The sequence below is a fragment of the Phyllobates terribilis genome, unplaced genomic scaffold, assembly GCF_046119375.1.
Source record: "Phyllobates terribilis strain yellow unplaced genomic scaffold, ASM4611937v1 Scaffold_2__4_contigs__length_985480577, whole genome shotgun sequence".
NCBI lineage: Eukaryota > Metazoa > Chordata > Amphibia > Anura > Dendrobatidae > Phyllobates > Phyllobates terribilis.
Genome location: NW_027362762.1, coordinates 481,608,478 through 481,625,036, shown reverse-complemented (window position 1 = coordinate 481,625,036; position 16,559 = coordinate 481,608,478). Strand labels below are relative to the sequence as shown.

The window sequence follows — 16,559 nt, the reverse complement described above, 5'->3', positions numbered from 1 at the left end:
TATCTGCGCTGCCAGCTTCGTTTTGTTTTATACCCAACTGTGCCTGCATACGTTTCCTGAAACAGGAAATCCCCTTTGAAATTAAACCAATGCAAACTGTCAGCTGGTGTAGATTTCAATTACAATTTACACCAGTTTTGAAGCATAAATTATAGAAAAATTTGTACAGTAGGTGACTATTTCCCCTTTAGGTAAGCAGGGTCTGTGCAAATCGCTGCACAATTTTTGCACACAGACCATTTTGAACAAATTTTGGAACCAGAAAGCTGGTGTATATGGAATAATAAATCCCCTTAATGTATGTGCTTCATTCCAGACCTTTTTGTTTGTACAATTAAAATGCATACAATATTTAAATATCGGTATAGGTTTTTATTAAACGCTTTATTTCTCTTCTTACAAAATCCAGACATAGAAACCAAAGAGCATTTCTTTTAAAATAAAAAGTGCAAAGACTTGCATAAAGTTATGAACAGCTTGAATACACGTATTTATCCAACATTCATGAGTAGCAAAAGAGGCCTCAAAAAAGTCATATATGTGTTTACTGGGAATGTGCACTACAAAAAAGGGAAAAGAGATGGAATCGGTGGGTGGTCCTCATTGCCATAAATCTTCAGTTCGACCAAACTTGAAAACGAGTCCCCTGAGGAAGAAAAGAAATCAAATTTACATAATGAAACGTTCCCATTTATGTGAATAGCACGTTATGAAAAAGTGGATACCTCGTCTTACTGCATACTTGTGACACAGAAAGCTTTTGATGGTTACTTTTTTTTTTTTTTTTTTTACAGTGACCAAGTCGCCAAAAAGGGAGAATGAGCACAGTTTTAAACTATTAGACAACATATATAAAGAGCTATCAAACTCCATACTACAAGAATGACCCCTTAACAGGTTGCCTCAGGGAATAAAGTAAACACAAATTACAGAAAATTGGCTATTAGGCTGCGTGCACACGATGCGTTTTTCATGCATTTCCGCAGCGGAAACGCATCAAAAACGCTTGGTAATCCGCACCCAATGGCATTCCGCAACGTCAATGCACATGCTGCGGATTTTTCCGCAGCGTTTCTGCAGCGCTCATAAATCCGCAGCATGTTCATTAATTTTGCGGAAGCGCCACCATTGACTTGCATTGAGACGCATAGAATCCGTGTCTGTACATTTGTACTCACGGATTATATGCGTTTCAATGTGCGGATGGTACCCAGTTCTGGAGGAGAGAAGACTCTCATCCAGACCTGGGTACCATTGTACCTGTAAAAAAAAAGAAAAAAATAAAGTTTATATTCACCTGTCCGGCGGCCCCTGCAGCGCTTCTCCTTCCAGGACCTGAGATGACGTCGCGGTCATGTGACCGCAGCCTGTCTCGCGAAATGCCGGCAAGCCAGGAAGAAGCCAGGACGAGCGCGACAGCACACGCGGCGGCATCGGAGGTAAGTATAGCTTTATTTGCATGGATTTATATAGTGTGACCTAGTTGTCAAGCACTTTCCAAGTGATGCTATCGCCTGGAAAGTGCTTGTCAGTCCGCATGCAGAAACACATACGTTAATGCATGTGAATCCGCATGTATTCTGCAGGAAAAACACATGCACAATCTGAAATTTTCTGCTTCATTTCTGCATCATGGGCACATAGCCTAAGGCTTGCCATCAGGGGGCCCTTTTGATAAGAAACCCAATCATTATGCCAGGCATGATACCTTAAGGTTAAAACAAGAATATTGGTAAGCAGATTTACTCACCCGAAAAATATGAAAGCATTTTGAAAAAACACAGCTATTCCAGGATAGACCACCTCAGTATCTGCAAGAAAAACAACACAAATTATATGTTCCATCTACTGTAAAGTATCTATAAAGATGCCCTCTATTAACCCCATCGGGATCAGGCCATTTCTTATTTTTGCACTTTCATTTTTCTTCCCTTTTTTCCCAACAGCCATAACTTTTTTTTTTTTTATTATTTCTCCATAATTACATGAGAGCTTGTTTTTTTGCAGGATTAGCTGTCGATGGAAATCATATCAGTCATTTTAACGTAATATGTACTAAAAAACTGCATAAAAAATTCTAAGTGGGATGAAATGGTGAGAAAAAAAAATCTATTCCCCTATTATGTTTGAGATTTTATTCTTAAGTTGTTCATTGTGTAGTAAAAATGACCTGATAACATGATTCTTAAGGTCAGTACGTTTAGAGTGATACCAAACTTTTTTAAAATTTTTATTATTTTAGTGGTTAAAGAAAATAACTTTCATTTAAAAAAAAAAAAGTATTTTGTGTCGCTATTTCTAAGACCAGTTTTATTTATTTTTATGTCGATGGAGCTGTGTGAGAGCTTGTTTTCTGAGTGGAGAGCAGATATTTTTATTGATATCATTTTGGGGTACACTTGATGTTTTGATGGCTTATTCTTGCATTTTTTTAAGGAGATTTAGTTACCAAAAACAGCAATTCTAACATTAACATTTCTTTATTTTTTCCAGTGTTTAATATATGGGCTACATTTACATTTTCATAGATTGGACTTTTGCAGAAGTGGTGATATCAAAAATACATATTTTTTTTTATTCATTTTGTATTGGGAAAAGAAAAGAGGACGATTCAAGTCTTATTTTATATATTTTCTTTACTACTTTTTGTTAGTCACCCTAGTGGATTTGAATCTGTGATCATTTGATAATTTCTGCTGTACGGTGCAAAACTTCTGTATTGCTGAATATAGTAAAATTGACAATTTCCCATCATAGAAATATAAACTGTGATGACAGGGGCCTTGAGTAGGCCCCTGGATGCCATAGTAGTGCAGTGGCACTCCCCGATTGCAATGTGGAGAGGGGGTCGTGAGAGAGGGCTGTGGGCACCAGAATTCATTCCCCACTGGTTCCTTGCCTCTGATTGACAGCGGTATATAAGTGGTTAAACAGCAGTGTTCTGAGCTAGCTTTGATTGCTACTGTGAGAGGCTGATGACTGTATGACAGTCACCACCTACTGTGTAGGGTGCAAGCTCTGCTCCTCAACCTGCCCCACACATGTATGGCAGATGTCAGGAATGGGTTAAGATATACTCTCACCAAAGTCAGAAATAAAAGTAGAACTACAGGGAGGCTCTAGTCATATGATATCGCACAACAAATGCATCCATAGGAATACATTGTGCTGCAAAGCTTGACAAAATGAACATGACAAGTGTCTGCATCTAAGCTGGTGGTGGCTGACCTAGGATAATAAATCGATAACACAATGGAAAAAAACTATAAACAACAAATTTGCACAAAAGGACAAAAAAATTGTTCCTATATCCCTCTGTGTTTAAATAGGTAATGAATTTATTAAGTAATTCCACGACATTCTAGGAGAAACCAGACTAAAAAGACAAGCATCGGGGGATGAACCAGATAATATGGTGGGCCACATCAAAAGTAGCCCCTAATGAGAGACTTTTCTCATGACCGTATTACAATACTAGTCATGAAAAAAGTTATTGTATCAATAATACATAAATACATACACATGCATCAAAAGATAACAGAACACTCAATAAACACATACCCCCAAAAAATGATAAGGAAAAAAAGAGGCAACATAAATAATATGATGTATAATTCCATAGAAATACCAGGAGGAATCCTAGATACACAGCACATAATGAGTTCTATGGCGATAGCACAGACCAGCCTTATAATTCTGCTTTAATTCTTTTTCCATCTTGTCTGACTTTACTGGCAAATGTCTCAAGGTATAGAAGACTTATAAGGCTTATCGCTTTCTACGTCTGTACGATTACCACAGAATTCATTATGTGCGGTGTTTCTATGATGCTCCTTGACATTTTTCTCTGATTTCTCATCATATTTTTGTTACCACTTTCTTCTATACGTGCTTTTTATTTTAGAGTTGTATATTTATTGCCAGAACTACCAGTTGACCTTCTATATAATCTGGAGTCATGTGCATTTAAGTATTATAGATACAATAACTTTTCTCATGGGCAGTATTGTCATACATGATGAGGGGGGTGGGGCTGCTTTGTCTCTGTATTAGGGGTAACTTTTGACGTGGACCACCATACTATTTGAGTTTTCTTGTCTTGTTTTTGCTTGTCTTTTTAGTCTGGTCTCTCCTACACTATTGATTCTGCATATTTGTGTTATTGTGGCATTATTTAATTAATTGCCTATTTAAACTTTGGTTTATTTTTGTCCTTTTGTCCAAATCTATTAAGTATAGCTTTGGGTCATTGGGATATTTATTTAGTTCTGCTTTGTGAAGGGATAGATGCATTAGATTTTTTTTTGAAGGCTTTATAGACCAACAGTAATGATAGTCTAACTCCCATGGCTGCCTAAAACATGATGTTGTGTTTCAACAACCCTTCAGTTCCCATCATTTTTTCTTGGCCCGTGTAAACAGGCCAGTAAACAAGCACTGACTGACTTCCATATTGTTGAGCGACGCTCGTCAACAGACTGGGATCGGCCCATCTAAATTGGCCGTTACTGTTTTTCTATCCAGAGGAAGCTTCTGCAGTCTAGTTTTTCTGGTTGCATCTATGTTGCCCAGTCTCAATGCCTTAGTCACCCATGCAAAATGGAGACAATCAGGAGACAGATATGAACAGTTTTTTGGAAACTCAATGCGGTTGACAGGTAGAATGCACACTGAATTTCGGTGAATAATGCATATTTTTCTGAGGTTTAGTGTGATCTGTTAAAGAAGTGTATTTGTGGTGTTAGAGAGTGCAAAACCAAGCAAACTTACTTTTGGCCACATAACCTCCAAACAATATCCACATGGAAGCAATCAGAGAGCCAAAGGCCAACATGAACCCTATGAAAAGCCAAATACGAGCACCTAGAAAATGGCAATGGAAAATACATCAGCATAAAGGTCATCATCAGATTTACTTACCAAATACAGAAACCAGGCTGCTGACAAACGGTTATGGTAACTGTATTGCTTAATTCATAAAAGAGTACATTCATGGTACACCCCTTCCTGCATCACATATTTGCTACACAGACTAGAAGTACTTCCAGGAGCAGTGCCCACACCAGAAGAAGGGCATAATGGCTATAATATACAGCTGTACTGGATGGAATAGGAGATCATTCTAATCCCTGATGTTTAAAGGGGATGTCCACCAAGGTTGTGGGGGGTCGGTAAGCAAAACCTCCAACTCCTCAATTTCCCTGACTCCTGACTCCACAGCCCTGCCTCACTACTGAGTATGTACATAAAGTGCAGCACAGATTCATCTCAACTAAAAGCCGAGATCCTTAGATAGAACAGATATTTATAGGACATTTTACAACTTTCACAAATTTGTATAAAAACATTTACAGCACATCCTGCATTGAACTACTGTACCAATTTATTATATATTTTAGGAGTCGGTCCATTTTATACTGACTTCACAGCCCTGATGTCCACTGCTCACATAATCTCTTCTCAATAACGGTACTATGTTCCCCTCTTTTAAAATAATAACACCTTTACTCAACCCCGGTGCCGTACCAGCGGTGTCAGCCCTGGCTCTCCCAAAGCCCTACAGCCAATCAGTGGCCACTTCACTGTCCACTCTGCAGCTGCTCTCTCACTTCCTCCAGATGTCGGATTTGTCCGAAGGAGGGGGGAGAGTGAACCCAGCGTTGATTGGCCCCAGGGATCGTTTGACATAAAAATGGCATGCAAGCCTCGGGAGTGCCAGTGACGATACCACTGGAACGGCGCCAGCACTGGAGTTGAGTATAGGTGTTATTACTTTATAAGGGGAGAAACACAGTGATTGAGAAGAGGTTCTTCAAGTAGTGGACAACCCCTTCAATAGTAATTGCTGCATCCAGGAGGGGTCACGGTAGGAGACAGGTACCTCTACCAATAATTGGGAATGAGTAGCTGTAAAAACAGAACATGAAGCAGAGTCTTGATGCCCAAAATAAGCAATATCCAGATGACTTTCAGTATTATAGGGAAGGAATAAAGTCTTGAACTAAAAAGCAGGTCCACAGACTGGTAGGATAATCAGGCCAGTAAAGTGGTTTTCCCAGTATGTGATGGCATATTGACATTTCAATTGCATATCATCACTTACCAATTTTCGGAGAGTCAAAAATAAATTGGAAACTTCAAAAAATTCCTTGGCACAGCTATGCTCCCGGCCACCCACTGCGCAGGGAACTACAACATGACCCTAATCTCTAGGTCCCTATAGTCTCAGGATTACCACCAATCAAAATGCTATAGCATATCCTAGCAATATGCCATAACATTATAAGATTGCAATCCCTCTTTAATATATATATATATTTACTAGATGGTGGCCCGATTCTAACGCATCGGGTATCCTAGAATATGGGTCGCGGCCGGGGTTTAAGGGGGTTGTACACTACTTTAAATTAACCCCCCAATGTATCCCCCCGGGGCCCCTAATGAATTTCGTAAATACCTCATGTTGCCAATACTGCCTGTGTGCGGCGCTATCGCTGACCGCGCACAGGCAGCACATGACCCCCGGCTGCAGCCGGCTCTTGCTTCCGCTTCCGTCACGACTATTTGTGGCTGCAGCCAGTGGTCTCCTGTTCCGTGGTGAGTGACGGGTTATCCCCGATCGCGTCACACCCGGCATCCACCGCGCGCCCATTCATCGAGAGCGCGCGGTGGATGCCGGGTGTGACGCGATGGGGGATAAGCCCGCCCACAACCCGTCACTCACCGTGGAACAGGAGAACCCTGGCTGCAGCCGCAAATAGTCATGACGTAAGCGGAAGCAAGAGCCTGAGGGTCACGTGCTGCCTGTGCGCGGTCAGCGATAGTGCCGCGCACAGGCAGTATTGGCAACATGAGGTATTTACAAAATTCATTAGGGGCCCCGGGGGGATACATCGGGGGGTTAATTTAAAGTAGCTGCGCCAGTATCGCTGATTGGTCGCGCCTGGCCGGGCGCGACCAATCAGAGAAGCGTGGTTCAAATCCCACGCCAATTCGCGGCCGGACTGCGCCTGTCGCTGATTGGTCGCGGGCGGCTGGCGCGACCAATCAGCGACGCGGGATTTCCGTTACAAACAAACAAGACAGAATTAGACGAGATTATATATATATATATATATATATATATATATATATATATATATATATATATATATATATTTATTTATTTATTATGTGTAGGATGGGTTCACAAATGCCAACTGGATACATCCCCTGCCCCCACTTAATAAATTGTGTGTATACATTTCTTACACAGAAATTTATCACAGTAACAGACACATGCACAGCCTATTTCATTACCTGTTTGTCCCAAAGTTCCCTCGCTATAGCTGTCACCACGGACCTGGCCATTGGACACTGCATTTATCCTGCAAAACAAAATTAATTGAAATAATCAACTTTATGCAGTGCCTATTCAAAATGACTTTGGGTAACTAAAATCCCTATCATTCCTTAATAGGAAACCTGGCACTATGTCTCATGTCATTTTCAGTAAACAATTATATTATTTGTGAAATGATTCTAAAGCATATCTTCTTACAAAAGCACTGCATTGAGTTAACCCTCTGTTATTCTTCCTGGAAATTTATTAAAGGGAATCTGTCACCCCCTGGGACCAATCAGAACGCTAATATGGGCATACAGGTGATAGAAATGTAAATGTATACATACCTGTATGTCCCATATTAGTGGTCTTGTGGCCAAGCCTAGGATAAAGGATTTTATAAAAAGCAATTTCACAGCCACAAGTCCGCTAATATGGGACATACTGGTATGTATAGATTTACATTTCTATCACCTGTATGCCCATATTAGCGGTCTGATAGGTGCCAGGGGGTGACAGATTCCCTTTAAAGGGAAACTGTCATTGGGTCCATGCTGTCTGAACCACAGGCAGCATGGATCAGAGCCTGGCTGCACAAATTGCAGACAAGTATGTCTTTCTCGGTTTCAGAGAAAACATGGTTTGATAAGTCATCTGGGGACTATATACTTATTAAATCAGTGATGTTAGTAGCACTGAAAGGTCCACTTTACATTTTCATAAATCAGTAAATTGTTAGCTTGATGTAAAGGGCAGCATTTAAAATAGAAGGAAAAAAAGAGGATTGGAGCCGCTTACATTAAAAAGGCTACAGTAGCGATGACTCCGCAGGCATGGTATGAGTGGTTCAGATCTTTTTCAAGAGGGTAATTTACAGCAGCATCAATGATGATCCACCAACCTGTAAAAAACTAGATATACAGTACGCCAAGTTCAGATTAATATTACACACATGTAAATGCGCGACTCCTAAAAACAAAACAGAACTTTGTTTTAGAAGACGTCCTTTTTCCCACTGCCCCATTGCTTTGCTTGTTTTACATGAGGACAGGACACATCATAATTTCATATACTTTCTGGGGTGTATACATGGACAGGCAGCCCATTATACAGTATATACAAACTTCTTTTACATCATAGCCAGGTAGTTAGACGTACCGTAGCCCGCAGAATAATACAGCAGGACACATAAACCATACTATGGGTATGCAGCAGTTGAGGGTAAGACCTCATTCAGATTTCAGTATTTTTCACGTACGCAAAACAATGGCACTAGTGTCATCACGTATGGATAAATAAATACATTTCAAAGCTTCTTTTATCTATTACAATGCTAATCATGGACAGCACACCAATGGCATTTTTCATGGACCTATAGACTTTATTGGTACTTTTCATACACGTGGCAGATTTTTTCTTCTTTTTTTGCATTTTTGTTATTATAATCCCAATTGTTCAATATTACTTATTTTTATTCTGGGAGTTCAGCGCCCTATTATTTTTTTTTCACTTTGAAAAATAGGGCATGTGGAACCATCAACACACTCATATGATAGGGCGACTGAACATATAAAATGCAACTCACTACATGTATTTGTGCACCAGGACTAAGAACAGTTGGTGTTCGAAACGCGTAGGTCTTACAGAGGTCTCCCCCTTCATGTATTTTATCTTTGCAATGTGTATATCTTTTTAATGGAGTAACAATAAAATCACAATTTTATCTCCAATTGAATTTGGAAGCTGGACCTTTTTTTTCTCTCAAACTTGAGGAAAAAAATGGACATGTCTATGTGGTTTTATAAGTAGGTACACATATATTTATTCATTTGTGCTAATAGAACTCATCTTTAAATCTGACCCAATGTGCACATATCACAGCTCAAAGGATGCCCTTCCAGGCTCGATTTACCCTTTAGCTGAAAAGGGATCCGTCCTCCTGCAGTTCAAGTGTTCTTGGTTGATTGTTCACAGTACAGTGTCTCTCAGGAGGCTTCCAGAATAACTCTGCTCTGCCTCCAGCACGGATATAGATTGTATTATACTTTTACAATACACTCTGTGCTCCTATGTACTGTACGCTCCTGTACAGTACCTTCCCTGGCTGGTTTTATTTTATGACATTCACATCAATATAGCTGTCTGATGCATATGATAGAAGATAATTCTCTATCATATGCATTAACAGAGTAGCATTTGCAGTTTGACATCACTGAGCTATCTGCTGCAAGCATCAAACACAGCTCAGATCTGTTCTGGCCTGTTATTATAAACTCCCTTGTTGAGAAGTGCAGGGCAGTTGAGCTCTGCTAGAAAACAGTTAGCAATGATGTAAAATAATACACACAGTTATAAAGATATAGTTAGCAGAAAATAAAATCAGCCAGGCAAGATACTGTAGAGCATACATGTCAAACTCTGACCCACAGGGTGATTACATTTGGCTCACAACACCAGAACCACCACCCCTATGTGGGGCCCATCATTCTATCTGGAGGACCACGTAGAGTCCATTATTCTGTATACTGGTTGGCCCGCGACTTTGTCCAAGTTTTTTATTTTGGCCCTCTGTGTGTCTGAGTTTGACATCTGTGCTGTAGAGGATCATAGAATGCACAGAAGCATTAAGTGAATTCTACACATAGGTTAGCTTGATGAAGATAAGTATTGAGGAGAAGCAGGGTGCTACTGTAAAATGTAGTTTTAGCAGACAAAAATAGGAGTACCAATTACTTAAGTGAAGCTGGATGCACTGAAGAGCAGACAGATGAAAGAAAAGACACAAAAGGGTACAAGAAATAAACTTCATGTTGGGCTTTAGTCTGTATATTAAAAGGAATCTGTCAGTAAGATCACCGCACTCCACAAACTCCGTACATTGGCATGCAGGTCTTTTAAATGTAAATCCATTAACACCCTTAAAAACTTCTATCTGTTGCTGCCTTCTGAGAAATTGTCATTATAATTCATATTCAAATAAGATGGTAAGTGCTTTAGGCAAGACAAAGCACTTAAGGAGCCACTGGCTCCAGAGTTTGTTTCCCTCCATTCACTGGCCTCTTTAGCTTGATTAATAGCTCACTGTCCGATTTCCTTAACAGATTCCTGACATCACAGACAGAGCTATGAGGCACCTGTCAAGGAAATCAGACAATGAGCTATTAATCAAGATAAAGAGACCAGTGCTAGGCAAGGTAACAACATCGGGAGCCAGTGGCTACCTAAGTGCTCTATCAACCCCAGAGGACTTACCACATCAATTACAAACAAATTCAAATGTGAATTTCTCTCAAATGCAGCCACAAATAGAAGATATAAAAGTGTCAATAGATTTACATTTCAAAGACCTGCATGTCCATATATGTGATTTGAGGGCTGGATCTTACTTTGCAGGTTCCCTTAATAATGAGCACACATTACTATACTTTGTGGCAAGCAATACAAATGTGGGAATAACCCTTTATTCAAACTGCCTGACCCTTAAGCTCTCTTGACATCATCTATTTGGGGAAAAGCTGGGGGGCTCCTATACACAAACTATCGGGCAATTCTGCTTTTTAAAACCCTTTCTATGTTTTGCTTTTTTAATACAAATTTGTAGTTTTTTAGAGAAGCTTATAGGAAAAAAGCATAAAGAATAATACATTTAAATCACACTGTTTTGGAAAAAAATCCATAAACCCAAAAATACAAAAAAATAAGTAGTTTGTAGCATTTTCATAAATTTACTATTGGCTTGGAACACTCAGCTAAGATTAAGACGGCAGCGTGCAGTCAAAATGCGTCGCCTTTTCTCTCCTTTGTCCTGCAATTTGGGAACACCAGATGCCATGCAATTTTTAAGTTTGTAATAACAAAGCATTGAAAACTTTTAACTAGGAGCTGGAACAACTCTTGGTTTTCATATTGTGCATACGTGGGACCAGGACGGAGTTCCGTGCACCTGGAATTTATGAGTGATGAGCTGACTTTTTTCTATACATCTATGAACACTCATTTGGCCCAGTGCAAAAGATGCCAGAAAAACACCATATGGCACATTTGCAAAAAAAATAAATAAACCTGTGACGCCACCCTGAAACCGCAACTTCATTTCATCAGAAAGAGACAGGATGTGCAGCTACATAAATGATGTATGTACCGGAATACCATCTGATGAAGGTAACTTACAAGAACTCCAGCTCCGATGGATGCAATCGTGTTCCTTTTTTCTCCCCAGTCTATGCACTCTGAACAGCGTGCGGAGTCCAAAAAGCCAGACATTTTGAATTCCTACAGTCAGAAATATGGAATACTGAACATTACATAATGTACACCACAAATGGCAGGACATACAGAAGAACTAAAAGTAGACAGAAAAAATAAACTTCACCCACAAGCACTGCAGTCCTGTCCCTTGTTTATCTACTCCAACGTGTTGTTTTTTTTTTTTTAAATTGCCCCCTCTGTTACAGATCAGTAATATGGGTAAAGTGTGTGGATTAATACTTAGGCTGGGTTCACACAGCGTTTTCTCATAGGTTTTATGGTACGCCTGACCCCTAGGCAAAATGAGATTAGAGAGTACGTGCTGTTGGGGTCATTGACTATAATGGTGCACACTGAGTCTCCTTGTGCTCTGTCATGCAAAATGTTTGTGCGTACATGCCTAGTTGAGGCATGCAGCAAGTGGTTGTCGACTACGTCTTGCTGCCCACCTCCAATAGATGTATTCGGCTGAAAATGTTGCACGACAAAGCACAAGTTGACTGTGTGCACCATTATAGTTAATGGCCAATAAGTGCATACACCCGAATCCATTTTGCGTTCAGACATGAGCACCGACAGGGCCACTGAACGTAGGAGAAAATGCTGTGTGAACCCAGCCTTACCCGTTGCAGTCTTCTGAAGTTTCCTGCGCCACGCTGGTCCTCTCCTGCATCACAAGATCACAATTGTGACCTGTTGACTCATAAAGTGGCTTCTGTATGTCAGTCCGACACTCAGAGCGAACCTCGAACATGCTTCCATTAATAAAGGAAGTAACGGTCTGTGGTGTGAGCTGCGGTCACATGATGCAGGAGAGGGATCAGAGCCATGGTGGAACGGCAGAAGACAATACGTTTTTTAATGTACACACACCATACTGAAAGCTAAAAGAGGTACTTTTAAAAAACAACAAAAAACACCAGAATGCTCCTTTAACACTAATCACCTGTCCAGCGGATAACAGACACAGCTGAAAAGGATGTTCCCATCTCTTAATGTAACGACATACGGCTAGGATCAGGGACCCTCAGCGATCCGGGGAATAAAGATCACACGGCACTAGTTTTTCTCAGCTGTGCAAAGCCATTACAAGTGAGCAGGCACAGCTGAGTGACCGGAAGCGCAGCTGTAAGGAGAAAACATCTCTTCCATTCTCACCATCGATAAGGGTTCTGGAAGTAGGATCTCCATTCATTAGTTCCTCAAGTTCCCTACAAGCATTATTCCCATCTCAGCCTTTCAGTGTTTCAAAACCCCACACACACGTTTTGGAAAAACAGTCAGCTAAAAAGTTACAGCATGCTGTGAATCTACAGATCTGAAAGATGCTCATGTATTTTACCAGCAGATTTCACTCTGTGCAATGCTTTGTAATGCAGTAGGGTGAAATCTGAAACAAAATCGCCAGGGATAGCATACAGATATTGTGATTTTTTTTTGCAAAATGTATGACCAAACCTGCAGCAAATATATAAATATACTCAATACAAGAACTTAACCCTTAACATTCTGATTGTCCCAGGCCGACACCTTAAACAGCATTAAATAGCATCTCAGTGATATATATATTATCCCCCAATATGCACATTGCAAATAATATAAAGAATTGACACTCATCATTTAAGTTGTCCCTGTCCCATGGACAACTTAAATGATAACTGTCAATTCTTTATAGTATGGTTCATATTTGTTTCGTCACTCTGATTATTTGATCATCTACTGTCTAGCCTTTCCACATAAGTGGGATAGGTTTCCAATCTGTAAGTGCATGATACATCTATGCATATGTTTATTGTCTTGCAATCATTCTAATTGATATATTCGATGCATAGGCCATTCCCTTATCATCTCTATTTCTGTTATATTTGATTTTGGGTTTACATTAGAATACTCAAGGTTATCGACGTTGAGCGGGTGTGCTATACCGTTTAACATTAGGGTGACAACCTCCGCAGCAAGGCAGGGCAAGGAGACAGGGCATATTAGGGCAAGGCTAGCCCCACTTGTGTACAAGATTCTATTATACCCTGACGATATACCTGTGTATTATGTTCATTGATGGTTGACATGTCAATTCTAAAACCCAAGTCTTTCTAAGCGCCTTTTTGCACTTCGTCCACTTTATATTTCAACTATTCTAAATTTATAATCTTATATTGTCTGCAACCGGGATTATATTATATATATTTTTTTGTACTTTAGCCATATATTCTTTGATTTTCCTATCCATTAGATGGCCACAGTGTACCAGTGCATTTTGATTTTCTTTATGACTTCTTAGTACCTGCTTTATCCTACCATAATTGCCATGCATGGGTTATCCTTCGGCTGATTTCATCTATCATCAGGTGTGATGTCACTCTGTTCTGTACCTTTTTCCCCCGTTTATTTTAGTGTATTTTGTTTTTGTTTTTTATTTATTCAATAAAATTATCTGTTTATCCTATTGGGTGTATATACTTCCTTTGTTCTTGGATACACATTGTTAGGTTGGGTATTGGGGGTGTAGACACTGAGTGGGGGGCACCTTATGCAGTGTTTGTAATTTACAGGGGGATATTTCATGTCTTTTGTTATGAGTCCATCAGCTTTTAAAAATATTAATAAAAGTTAATTTTTATGGGTCTATTTTGCGCTCAGGTTTCAAGGGTGGCAGAGGTCTCAGGCATTTTGTTTACTCTGTCTAAAACAATAACCATAGAGAATTTGCTTGTAAAAAGAAATTCCAGTAAGAGGGATATGCTGTAATTCCCATGGGTTATCCCACTTTAAAGGGTCAGGGTACGTGCACACGATCAGAAATTGCTGCAGATTGGATGCAGCGCACTTGTGCTGCGTGCAGTCCGCAGCGGCCAGATGTTACAGTATGGTGGATGGGATTTGTAGAAATCTCATGCACCGGCAGATCACCCGTGGACTCGGACATGTGGCATGTCTTTCCAGGCTGCAGCATTTCTCTTGCGGAGTCGCTGGTCTCCACAAGAGAAATTATATTCAGTGCAATGTATAGGATGCGGTGAATCCGCATGGGTCAATGAAAACAGTATAAAGTATACTAGGTTCAAAGCGCTGCCATAAAGGACCGTGTGCACATACATTTCTGACAGAGGAGCTGATACTCATGTGAGACTCACGTGATTCCACAAGACTAGGACCGCAGCACAGAGGATTTCAGCACCTTCACTATTAGGGAAACCAATAAGTGCTCTGTATATAACATGGGGCAAGGTCCACTGATACAAAGCGCTCGGGGTGGGCATTGCCCTGTTTTACACAAACTTGTTAGTTTACAAATAAAGCGTTAAACATGGATTCAATTTCATAAATATTTACATTACAGTGATACATAATAAGATCCCCACTCCGTTACATCCAGGGGGATTAAGGAGACCCCATTTTCGCACTTCAGACATGAGATGGGGGGTGAAGAGCACTAAGATGAGCCAAGTCTAGTGATAGACCAGTGGCAGCCATTACAATAGCTCACTAATCCAGTCAGTCATTAGGGCAGCTCCTCTATAACGGGAGACAAGCCCCTCCATATCAGCCGAGCTGCTGGCAGCGTCTGGAAGTCTCATGACAAAGGAGCACCCGGAGCAGAACGTAGCCCAGAGCGGCAGCCATTACTAGTCACACCCCGCAGCCACAGAGCCGCCGCCATGTAACCCCGAGTATTAGTAGCCCCAGAACAATGCACTCACAACAGACCTGCCCGACACCGGCCAAGGATAAACAAGCTGCACGGATACAGTGACGTAGGAGCGCTACAAGCCAATTCCAAGCGAAGAAAGCGGATATCCGGAAGTCACCGGGCGGCCATCTTGGTTATGGGCAACTTCCCCATAACTGAGTGTGGACAGGAGTGTTCTGTCTGAATGCAGGATGTAGCTGAAGTTTTATTATATAGTTAGTTATCCTGTCACAAAACTGAGGAAGAGTCATCCATATGACATGAAATAAAGTCACAACTGACACCCATCTTCCTAAAGGGAACCTTTGAACCTTCAAAGGGTTTTCCAGACTATTTTTTTAATAAATTATATAGGCATTATCTGCTTAAAGGACTTGTCCATGATAAGAAAATCCCTTAATAAAGGGCCAAAATAGATGGTAAAAAAATCAATACCTTGATACTGAACACCGGCTCCTCCACTGTTTCCTACCAGCAACATCCAGGTTGTAACATGAGCGCTACAACCAATTGGAGGCCACTGATTGGCTGCAACGTTCACATTGCGTCTACGCCAAAGACACACTTGTTACCCTTGCACATAATATCCTATCAGAAGTGGAGCGGCACTGTAAGAGATTCGTTCTGTGCTCTACACCCTCAGAAATAGGAGAATGGGGTGTGATATGAATATTAATGGTAGGAAGCCCTTCATCTAAATTATTTTCCCCGAGAAGAGAAATATCTCCCTATAAATCTGATATTGATGACGGACCCATAGCGTAACAATTAGTGTTGAGCGAGCACTAAAATGCTCGGGTGCTCGAAGCTCGGGCCGAGCTCGCCGTGATACTTGGGTGCTCGACCCGAGCAACGAGCCCAATGTTAGTCTATGGGAGACCCGAGCATTTTTGCGGCGGCAACCCTGGCAGTCTTTTAAAAGCCTAACAAGTGCCCAAAACGATAGTGACAGTGCTCAAATGACATGGGGACAGCATGGGGATCGCCCCTGGAAGCATTTCTGACCCCCAGGTCACTGCTGTCAACAACGTGGTCAGAGGTATTAAGCCACTTTTACGGGCTCACAATAAAACGTTCAAAAACGAAACTGAAACTTTTTTCCTGTGAAATATGTTAAGGAAGTTCCTTTCCAGGGTAAAGAATTGTGTAAAAGGTAAAATAAATAACCAAAAACAAAAATACTCCTCCACACCTTGGGCTATGTTCACAAGTAGCATTTTTTATGCGTTTTTGCACTTTTGTATTGCTTTCAACTGTGACAAATGCATTTACCGGGAAATGTCATTTTAACATTTT

General features: G+C 40.7%; 1 protein-coding gene across 2 annotated transcripts; it reads right to left on the bottom strand.

Annotated features, from left to right (window-relative positions):
- Window positions 1–351: 351 nt before the first annotated feature.
- Window positions 352–15,393, bottom strand: TMEM50A (transmembrane protein 50A). 2 transcript variants are annotated; one of them, XM_073665854.1, is made up of 7 exons: window positions 15,281–15,393; window positions 11,495–11,596; window positions 8,123–8,235; window positions 7,300–7,367; window positions 4,771–4,863; window positions 1,751–1,811; window positions 352–646 (listed from the first exon to the last, which is right to left on the bottom strand). In XM_073665854.1, exons 2-7 carry the CDS (start codon window positions 11,585–11,587, stop codon window positions 601–603), a joined length of 474 nt encoding a protein of 157 aa, XP_073521955.1. In that variant the 5' UTR covers window positions 11,588–11,596; window positions 15,281–15,393; the 3' UTR covers window positions 352–600. The 2 variants fall into 2 exon arrangements, with proteins under 2 accessions (XP_073521955.1, XP_073521956.1); XM_073665855.1 differs by having other exon boundaries at window positions 15,274–15,388.
- Between the last annotated feature and the right edge of the window lie 1,166 nt (window positions 15,394–16,559).

What these genes read in the sequence shown, in the direction of transcription:
- TMEM50A (XM_073665854.1), bottom strand. Translation starts at nt 11,587, where the DNA reads ATGTCTGGCTTTTTGGACTCCGCACGCTGTTCAGAGTGCATAGACTGG. An exon ending in GCTACTGTAGCCTTTTTAAT is followed by an intron (nt 7,368 to 8,122) that starts GTAAGCGGCTCC and finishes TTTGTTTTGCAG; the next exon opens with GATAAATGCAGTGTCCAATG. An exon ending in GGGAACTTTGGGACAAACAG is followed by an intron (nt 4,864 to 7,299) that starts GTAATGAAATAG and finishes GCCATTTTCTAG; the next exon opens with GTGCTCGTATTTGGCTTTTC.